Below are 10,628 nucleotides of genomic sequence, written 5' to 3'. Positions count from 1 at the left end.
CCATCCTGTTCTCATCCGCCCACCCCTGTAACCTGTCTAGGTCGGATTGCAGCCTATTTCTCCCTTCTAGCATGCCCACATCCCCCCACATCTTAGTGTCATCAGCAAATTTGAACAGGGTCCTTTTTACCCCCTTGTCCAAGTCACTGATGAAGATTTTGAACAGTGCAGGCCACAGGACCGAGCCCTGGGGGATCCCACTGCCCACATCCCTCCAGGTCAAAAATGACCCATCCACCACCTCTCTGGGTGTGACCCTCCAGCCAGTTAGCGACCCATTTGACCGTGTAGGTGTCGACACCACAGTCCCCTAGTTTTTAATGAGAATGGGGTGAGAGAGAGTTTCGAAGGCCTTCCGAAAGTCCAGAAAGACTATGTCCACTACTACCTCTGCGTCTAAGAATTTTGTGACCTGGTCATAGAAGGCCACCAGGTTGGTCTGACAGGACATACCTCTAATGAACCCGTGTTCATTGCCCCTAAGCATAACTTCCCCCTACGCTGGCCCCTTGTGGACATGCGCCAGGACAATTCTCTCAAAAAGCTTACCCAGGATTGAGGTAAGACTGACTGGCCTATAGTTTCCTGGGTCCTCCTTCCTCCCTTTTTTGAAAATGGGAACCATGTTGGCCCTCCTCCAGTCCTCTGCCACTAGGAGTGTCAAATTAATCTGGCCCCAGAGGCTGGATGAGTGGTTCAGGGTCAGTCCATTGAGCTGGATGAATGGCATGTGACTGGCTGCATGGACCAGTTCAGGCCCAAAGAGCAACACCTCCCACTCATGCCAGATCCAGCGCTTGTCATGCTTGCTCTCGTTGGTCCAGGACTGCACCACACACAGTGCCCAGGCAGGGCCAGTCCAGGATACAAACTGCATGCATGCGGACACTCTAGCCCATCTGGGACCTATACAGCACGCAACACTTGGACCTGCCAGAGGAGAGGGAGCCACATGCAACATGGGTCCTGGACCTGCCAGAGTGGGCACTACATGGAGCACATGTCTTAGACTGGGTGGAGCAGGTACTGTGTACAAAACGTGTTCCACATCAGCTGGGGGACAGGGCCTATGTGTGGCTCAGGCCTTGAGCCCTGCATGAGGCCGCTCTAATGCACACCATGTGCTGCAAATAGGTCCACTCCAGATGCAGAAGCAGTACCAAGGGCCACATAGTGGGGCTCTGAGGGCCAAATCTGACCCATGAACTTTATTTTTGACACCCCTGCCCTACAAAAGTCAGCCTGTGCAGGGCCCCACCTCTGGACACAAGGAAGCTGGTATCGGATTCAGCGGGGGTGGGGGGGGGAGAAGGAGTAAGCAGCCGGACATGAAGCTGGCAGCAGCGCAGAGTCACTACTCCGCCAAGCTCCGCGGGGCGCCCCAAAGCACAGGCGGTCACCCCAATCCTCTTCCCACCCACCTAGGGATGGCCCTGCCTACAAGTAGCAGCCATTTGGCTTCATTCCCTGCAAAGACAGAACAGACAGTTGGATGACTAAAGAGGGTAAACTGCAACAAATTTAAAACCAAACAAAACAATAAAACAGCTTTAAAATAGATCTCATAACAGAGTACCTGTAAAAATTTCACCATAGTCAATTTGGGATTAGCTTCTTTCTTTTCTGTTGGCGCTTTGCTAAAAAGTTCTGCTGGATCCACTTTGTCCCAGTTGTTATATTTGCCTAAAATGGGGATGCGTATTAGCTGGAGTTTCAAGATGCTGTAAGTAAACCATTAACTGTACACACTCATGGCTTTCTAACATTCACTCATGGGGTAACCATTCAATCTCACCTATTAGCCTCGACTGTCCAAAATTCAGTCCTTCCTACTACAGTGCCAGGTAACATAATGGTCACTGACTTACAGTTAGAGCTGACTTGTTAAAGTGACAACTTCAAGAGAAAAAAAAAAGTCATAACTGTATTTAGTTATATTTAGAAAAAAGTAACTGCAGATTAGCATAAGTAAAATATTAGAGAGAGAAGGAAAACCCATTTTCACTGTTTATATGGACTGTACACTTGACAGCCCCCCTTAGGCAGAGTCACCATTGTTTTTTCTCACATACACTCAGTTGGGGCCTAACCATGTCAACCTGTTTGTCCAAGCCGGCCTCCCTGCTCTTCAGGATCAGACTACTGCCTGATTTCCATTTTCCCTGCTCACGTGACTTGAAATCACTGGTAGCAGCAATATGATTTAATAATTACACAGCACTGTTCATATGCAAAGTACTGTACAATCTCCTGAATGCCCACAGCATCTGGACGGTAGTCGAACATTATACCCATTTTACTGAGAAACAAACGAGCAGCCCCAAGCCACCAGCAAGTCAGTGCAACACCAACCTACAGAGAGAAGCTTCACACACTGCATAAAACAACCTCAGAACCACTGCTTATTTTAGGCTGCATCTTTTTAAATAGTAGGTTGCATGCTGTGGTCATCAGGTCACTTCCATCCAAGGATCTCAAAGCATTTTCCAACCTTGAAAAAATGCAGGCTCCGAGCTCCCCGCTGACAGGTAAAACATGGGCAGCACAGAGAAAACAAGCGATTCGCCCCAGGCTAGGCCAAGTCGAATGCAGAAACCAACCCACCACTCCTAACCCCAATCTGCAGGTGGTGCAGAAGGCCGCCCTGCCTCCACTCTCCCTGGCTCTCCCTGCACCTCTCTGCCCAAATAAGCCGGAGGTCCAGCCCTGCTACTCCTTACTGAATAACGCAGAGGGCACGGACCGTTGCAGTTGGGGCGCGCCACAGATGGACAATACCTATGAAGTCCAGCGTCATCACGTGGCCGCACACGGATGTCATCTTGAAATGGGCGCTCTGCCCAGCGAAGGCCCCGCCGTACTCGTGCACCGAGCAGGCGCCGTTCAGTCCTTTGCGGGAGGTCATGTTTCCTGCCAGGGGAAGGGGAAAGGCGAGTCCGCGGGTGCCACCCAGCCTGACGAGGCCTTCCCCTCGCGCTGGCGGCTCTCTGCCGCCTACGGCTCAGACCCGCCCCCTGAGACCCGGACCCCCCTTCCCCGAGCACCTCTCGACAGGATCCTGGCGATGGACTGCGCCAGGGACGGCTTCTCGGCCACCATCAGCACGGCCCGCATCGTGCGCCGGCCGCTACGCTCGTTCCGCCGGGGAAGCCGCGGACCAGTCCCGATTCCGCTTCCGGGGCACGGCGCCGGAAGCCCCGGAGCAGCCCATCATTCCCGCCTGTGCCTTCCGGCTCCGCCCATCGAGTGGCCGCGCCCACCTTGGAGCTGCCCTTGGCCCCGCCCCCCGGGACCGGAGAAGGGGGTGGGCGTGGGTGGCTTTGGAGCTGGGTGTTGTAGGGTCGGGCTCTTCTGTGCACCGAGCCTAAGGGTGCCCCAGGCCGGCCTCGCCACCCCCTGCCTTTGGGGGTGCACCCCTAGCGCTAGGATACGTTCCCCATGACCGCGCTGCACCACCTTTGGCTTGAGATCCTTCATTGGGGGGAGGAAGCAGAAGAGGAGTTAATTGTATTCCTCCAAACAGCATCATCCCTTACAGGAAATGTAATGGTGATGTGTCTGGATTCAAAAGGAAACTCCCCACTTCAGCCCTTAGGTCAGTGATTCTCATCCAGGGTGCCCCACGCCCCAGGGTGCCACCAGATCCCTGGAAGGGTGTCCTGAGATGTGAGGGGATAAGTGAGGTAAGCAGAGAAAGCTAAGATAAAAGCAGGCTCTAGTTTGTCCCTGCCTGACCAGTCTCCCACTACAAGGGGTTAGTTGGAGAACCACTGATCCTGGTGGATGCATGAGAGGTCACCGAGACCTTTGACATATGTGCCTAGGCAGGCATTATTTTGAGAGGTGGAGGCTGCCCAGACCTCCCATCCCTCCCTTGAGGGCACTGGGACAGAATCCAAAGGCCAGGCTGAGTCCAGATGTTTGGTGCCTCCATGGCTGTATTGTATACACAGATTCATAGATGTTAGGGTCCAAAGGGACCTCAGTAGGTCATTGAGTCTGACCCCTGCCCTGGGCAGGAAAGAGCACTGGGGTCAGACAGCCTCATCCAGGTGCTTGTTCAGTCTCCTCTTGAAGATCCCCAGCGTAAGGGAGAGCACCACCTCTCTTGGGAACCCATTTCAGATTCTGGCAACCCTTACTGTGAAAAAGTTTTTTCTAATGTCCAACCTAAATTTGCTCTCCATCAATTTGTGGCCATTGTCCCTAGTTACTCCAGAGGGTGCCCTAGTAAATAGAGCATCTCCTATTACCTGCTGCCCTCCCCTGGTGAATTTATAGGCAGCCACAAGATCACCTTCGCAAGAGAAGGCGGAGAGGTGAAGAGAACTAGGCCTCTCAGTCTCTCCTCGTAGGGCCTCGCCTGCAGGCCTCTGACCATACGAGTGGCCTCCTCTGAACCCTCTCAAGATTCTCCACATCCCTCTTGAAGTGCGGCGCCCAAAACTGGTGCAGTACTCCAGATGCAGCCTGACCAGTGCTGCATAGAGGGGAAGCATCACCTCCCTGGACCTGTTTGTCATGCATCTGCTAATGCATGATAAAGCGCGGTTAGCCTTGTTGATCACTTTGTCACATTGATGACTCGTGTTCATCTTGGAGTCACCTATGACTTCAAGATCTCTTTCCGCTGCTGTGCTGCCGAGAAGGGCATCCTCCAGCCTGTAAGTGTGTTGGTGGTTCTTTTTGCCCAGGTGCAGCACTTTGCACTTGTCTTTGTTGAACTGCATCCTATTTCATTCTGCCCATTTTTCCAACCTGTCCAGATCCACCTGGATCCGTTCCCTGCCCTCTGGTGTGTTAACTTTGCCCCATACTTTGGTATCATCTGCGAACTTAGACAGGGTGCTCTCTATGCCTTCATCCAAGTCACTGATGAAGACGTTGAATAGCACCGGTCCAAGGACTCAGCCTTGCGGGACTCCACTGCCCACATCTTTCCAGGTTGATATTGACCCTTCCACCACCACTCTCTGGGTGTGACCCCTAAGTCAATTTGCCACCCACCTGACCGTGTAATCATCTACATCCCAGCCTGGCAGTTTATTTATGAGAATAAAATGAGATCCCGTATCAAAGGCATTCTTAAAGTCTAGGTAGATGACATCTACCTTGACATCTGTCTCTAAGCGTTTTGTGACCTGGTCATAAAAAGAAACAAGGTCAGTCAGGCAGGATCTACCTGCAATGAATCCATGCTGATTTATTTTCAGCATTATTCTCCCTGCTGGGTTCCCACAATTGTGATCCTTAATGATTTTTTCCAAGAATAGAAGTGAGACTAACTGGCCTATAGTTTCCCAGTTCCTCTCTCCTCTGGGAATCAAACCTGGGTTACTTGTGTGGCAACAAGGATTATACCACTGAACCACCCAGGACTCCTACAAGGGGGTAAGCACTGTAATAAATATATTCATTTTTGAACTTGGGTGCCATTCAATTCACAAGTGTTATGGAGAGGTGCCTTGAGGCCAGTGAAGGGTGCCTTGACTCCAAAAAGGTTGAGACCTGCTGCCTTAGGTATTATGCCCTGCAGCTGAGCAGTTCTGCTTCAGTTCAGTAGAGGGCAGTCGTACACATATACAAGCAAGTTCAATACTTGGTGTCAAGTAGTGTCATATTTTACAGGTAAATTATTTTTCAGCCAAGATACTGTTGCTGAGTGCACAGTGGTGATCTCCCCCATAAATAGCTGAATTTATTTCCCTAAGCATTGTTTTCTTGGATATCATATTGATATATGTTGAAAAGAGATCTAATTCAAAGTTTTTGCATATGTATGTTTTTCCCCCCTGAAAAATCTTAACTAGAAAACATGCAAAAAGCAAAACTGAATCAACAATATATCTGTAGCTAAGTGCCCCCCTCCCGAAAATCATAGAAAATTAGGGTTGGAAGGGACCATGGGCAACTGGTGCCTCCTAATCTTGGGGGGGCACCAGCAGCCTATCGCCAATGAGTGGGGGGAGTCCTTCAGTGGCCAATCGTCACCACTGGCAGAAGTGCCAGCAGCAAACCCAGAAGTGCCACTGGTGCTTCTCTCAGCACCCCCACATTCTCAGGGGGGGCACCGGACATCACCCCCCCACTCCCTGGCTGACAAGGGCCAAGCCCCCCCGTGCCTCCCTCTGCATCACCTATGGAAGGGACCTTAGGAGGCCATCTAGTCCAACCCCCTGCTCAGAGCAGGGCCATCCCCAGCTAGATCATCCCAGCCAAAGCTTTGTCTAGCTGGGTCTTGAAAACCTTCAAGGATGGAGCTTCTACCACCTCTCTGGGTAACCTGTTCCAGGGTTTTACTACACTCCTAGTGAGAAAATTATCTTAATATCTAACCTAATCTTCTCTTGCTGCAACTTGAGACTGTTGCTCCTTGTTCTGTCATCTGCCACCACTGAGAACAGTCTAGCTCCATCCTTTGCTTTGATTATCCGAAATGAGGATGTTGTTAGACCACTTCAACTGCACCTCTTCTCTCAGTTTAAAACTGGCTTTAAATATGCAAACAAACTGATATAACAAACCAATATAAGGAAATCCACATGCAAAAGCTGAATCTAATGAAACCCATTTAAGTCAAGCCAGTGCAACTTTGGTGTGAAATGTATTACTAACTTAGTTCCTAGGCACTGAAGCACACTCCATAGGTAACCCCCCTAACTAATTCTAACTTCTGAGATGTAAAGGAACACAGATTGAGTGTCAAGAGCTATTTTATTTTCTCCCATGCTGAGAATTAAATAAAAATAATTTTCCATTCAGAAGGTCAAGCTATATGCAGCATCACAATATATTGACTGTTTTTCCTTTTTAATTTTTAATCAGATTTTGTCTGTTTACTCACAACTTATTTCTACAAAAAGGCTGGCATAGGAAGTGCACCTTTCCTACTGTGATTTTTCCAGCAGAAAGGAAATAGACCATTCTGGGCCAGATCCTAGAACTGATTAAATTCATTTTCTGCCAGGCTGGAGGCAGGAAAGGAATACTTTTCCCAAGCCACAGAGGGGCAGCAGAACCTCTCCACCTTTGCTACTGAGCATGGAGGAGGCTGCACTTCCCCTTCTCAGAGGCACTGGTTAGTGGATCTGTGTATTTTCAGATCTGCCACTCACTTGTCTCACCTTTATGCCCTTATGTGCTGAAGTTTGAGAATCTCCTGGGAAATGCAACTCTAACATATGCAAGCCTTACAAACCCTTGCACAGGGTCCCACCTCTTTGCCAGTTGGCCCTCATCCCTACCCGTGTGTCCAGTGGAACCACATCAGTTCCTCTGCTCATGGGATAATTTGTGCCAGGAGGTGGTTAGATACCACAGCAATGAGTACAGCATGAGAACCTAAATAAAGAGAACAGGAAGCAGCAGGGGTCAGGATTTGCCTCTTTATGCACATTCTCTTGTGCAGAAGCAAACTAAACTGGGAACAAATTCACTCTAAGTTTCACTAATATGTAAGTAGGTCTTATAGACTGATGATTAAAGTGACCAGTAACAGAAAAATCAAAATGAACAGAAAGTTCTCGGTGAGATGGCCACTCTGAAGTTGGGACTTGTTAAAACTAACACATTCTGCTGTTTCAAACTGTGTATCCCTCAGACATCTGGGGAACATCTGGAATAATCAGGATGCAAGTTAAAACACAGTCTTCAGATATGTCAGATACATATTTTTCAATTTCCTGTAGTAAAAAATACCCAGAGTATCTTTTCTTTTTTAATGTCCAATTTAACATAGAAAACCTGACACATTCTTAGTTATGAAGATGCAATTGCATCTCTCTAATTTATGGCTGAGAAATCTTAGCCCTGATGCAGACCCTTTGTGCAGCTCTGGTGGTATTGCTAGCTTATGTGACCACATGAGGATTTTCTTGGCATGGAGGACTATTCACTTAACACTGCGCTGACATAACCAGCTGTATGCCAACCTCCCAGTCCCTACACATAGGGTGTTTCAGGAATTCTGGTGATCCCCCATCTCCCAGAACAGTCTCTTCAGATTGCTTGAAGCTGGGTGCAAATTAGGGCAGCTTCAAGGCTGCTCTAAATTTGCAGAGCAGCTCAAATTACCAGGTTCAAGGGACTATGCAAGTGGCATAGAGCCACATTTGTCCCCTTTCTCCTACACTAGGTCTTACGCTAAATGATGCTTGTCTGGAGCCAAAGATTAGTCCTTCAAACTAAGGAACACTTAATGCTACAAAAATGTTCTGAATACTCAAGATCAGCATTTCTTTCTATGCCAGCTCAAAGGTGTGCAAAAACCACCTTACCTGGGATACTGAAGATTCTTCCCAGCACGGGGGACACCTTGACAAGTGTGGAGCTGTTATAGTAGTAAGGAAGGCCAAGCAGGACATTCCTACTTCCACGCCTCCCTGTTATCCTAGCTGCTGGAGAGCCCACTTTAGTCCTTTGGCAGCCCTGTGGCTACTCAATGTTGCCCTTCATGAAAGAAGCCTATATATACCCATCTCCTGAACTGCATTAGTGATCTTAGGTTACAGCTAAGGCTCTGAGCTATAGTGTTATAAATTTGACACATGGACTGTTGATAGCGTACCAGACTGTTCAATTAAAGAGCAAGAGTAACACTGGCCAAGTTGCTTTGTAATGGCAGGAGTATAATTCCGCTTCATTTTAACACTGACAAGATGGACCCACTGATTATGTAATTAATCTGATTACACTCCAAACCATGGTGTTAGAGGCACTATCAAATCATAATGACTTAAGGGTCAGATCCAAGATTAGAGCACAGGTCTCTTATTTCTATAGGCAATGCCAAACTTCAGAGGAAATTGTGTTCCCTGGCAAATCATGGAGCTTCTCTGTCTGTCTAAGTCAGTAATCTTCAGACAGGGTGCAGAAGCATTCTGAATTGCCTTGGGATAATTTCAGGGATGCCATGGGGTGCCACACATTGTTAGTCTTATTAGGAATGCAAACAAGATTCACAAGATAAAGCCAGGAATTTCAAATAAGGATCCACAGCATTAAAAGAAATTTGACTTGTTTTGGTCTTTCTGAGTTGTTTGCAACAGAAACATTTCTGTGTTATTTTCCCATAGTCAAAAACTGAGTGAAATCTAAGAGCTGACATTTTCCAAGAGGTGCCTTACGTCTAACAAGAGGTGCCTTGCACCCCCAAACATGGAGAACCACTGCTATGGCTTCCATCACAATAGTACAAGGGCATCAGTCATTCCCCTGTCATACCCTCCTGTGACAGCCCTGAGCAGACCTCTCATGAGACATTAATTTTTTTAGAAAGCCCACACCATCTTATATTCCTCTTATTCTCTGAAGGTGCTTGTATGTCAAGAGGAAACACCCTCTTTAACCAATAATTTAAGCTGACAGGTATTCTGTACTCCCTGTCCTCAGCTTCTGTTGTGCTGGGCTGGGGCTGGGGCTTCTCTGGTCACAGACTTCAACTATGGAAGCCCTCCCTGGAGGATGTCTCCTGGAGTCCATCTATGGCTGCTCTTCACAGTCTACTTTTGCTTTGATCGGCCTTTTTTTTTTTTTAATCAGTTCTTCTTTTTCAGAAAGATCCTCCTCCACTTGCCCCCTCATTATGTTTAGCACAGTTAATTTGCACATGGATCCCTAAGCTTAAGTCCAGGTTGATTTATCTTCAGCTATTTGTATACATTGTCCCATACACGAAGGAAGAAGTTCTGGAACCTGCACTTGCTACTGTATATTATGGGAAGCAGTGAGAGAAGTGGCAGTAACTGCCCCAGTGGCAGGAGGTGATTTACTTTAATTGTGTCTGAGGACCCTATATGCAGGCCATTGCCTCCCTAGTCCCAGAGAGTGCAGAGTGCTCCATTCTGTGCAGATTACTATTATTAATTAGTTTGCCTAGAGTAGTACGTAGTCAAAATCAGGGTGCCATTGGATATCAATACAAAGGCAACAAACTATTAGCACAACATCCCTTGTGCATAACTTGGGCTGTAAACTGCCTTGCTTCTCTCCAGAATGCATCTGGCGGGCCCATCTGGCCTCAGATCTCCACTATGCAATATGCTGAACAACATCTCCACATGTTTAGCTGTACTGGAGCAGGCCTAGCGGATTCCATCCACTGGAGGGCAATGACACTATACTTGGCCATCTCACCCCTTTCTGGGATCTGATAGCATTTTCTTGTTATATCTTGGAGTGAGGATGTTGGAAACCTTTTTTTTTATTAACAGCAGGAGTGGGCAAGCTGGAAATAATACTTCATAGAGATTCACACTTTACAGTGTTTCTCTGACTTTCCTCAGTGCTGTGTTAGTAACAGCGCGCCTGGCTCCAGCATACTGTAAATTCACACTGTTCCCATTTGCATCATATCTTACATGGAAAACCAGACTGCTGCCTGAACACTGTCCTGCAGCAGGCAAGACTTTTTCTTCAGCCTGAGCTGCAGAGAGATGCTTTGAGAGCCATAGTTCTGGCCTGTTTGTAAAAAGGGTGACATTGCAGAATTAGCATTACATCAAACATCAAAGTCTAAAGTCAGAGGTCTGCCTCAGCCATACAGCACATCAGGTTAGCTGGGGCAGTGTCTATATCCAGTTGCTCACAAAGAAGGGATGTGGTTAGCCTGACATCCAGATCTGACTCCC

General features: G+C 48.0%; 1 protein-coding gene across 2 annotated transcripts in view; it reads right to left on the bottom strand.

The window, feature by feature from the left end:
* The window catches only part of TOP3B (topoisomerase (DNA) III beta), a 19,105-nt gene extending 15,952 nt beyond the window's left edge, over positions 1–3,153 (bottom strand). The window contains exons 1-3 of one of the 2 annotated variants that reach the window (XM_019506949.1): positions 3,045–3,153; positions 2,779–2,910; positions 1,577–1,683 (exon numbers count right to left, since the gene is read on the bottom strand). In XM_019506949.1, coding sequence (XP_019362494.1) covers positions 1,577–1,683; positions 2,779–2,910; positions 3,045–3,114 — 309 coding nt within the window. In that variant the 5' untranslated portion in view covers positions 3,115–3,153. The remainder of the gene's footprint in view (positions 1–1,576; positions 1,684–2,778; positions 2,911–3,044) is intronic. The other variant, XM_019506948.1, reaches the window with a different exon arrangement.
* Positions 3,154–10,628: the final 7,475 nt, after the last annotated feature.

The sequence above is a fragment of the Gavialis gangeticus genome, unplaced genomic scaffold (assembly GCF_001723915.1).
Source record: "Gavialis gangeticus isolate Ggan-Ray unplaced genomic scaffold, GavGan_comp1, whole genome shotgun sequence".
NCBI classification, from domain to species: Eukaryota; Metazoa; Chordata; order Crocodylia; family Gavialidae; genus Gavialis; species Gavialis gangeticus.
This window is presented reverse-complemented; position numbering and strand designations above follow the sequence as displayed.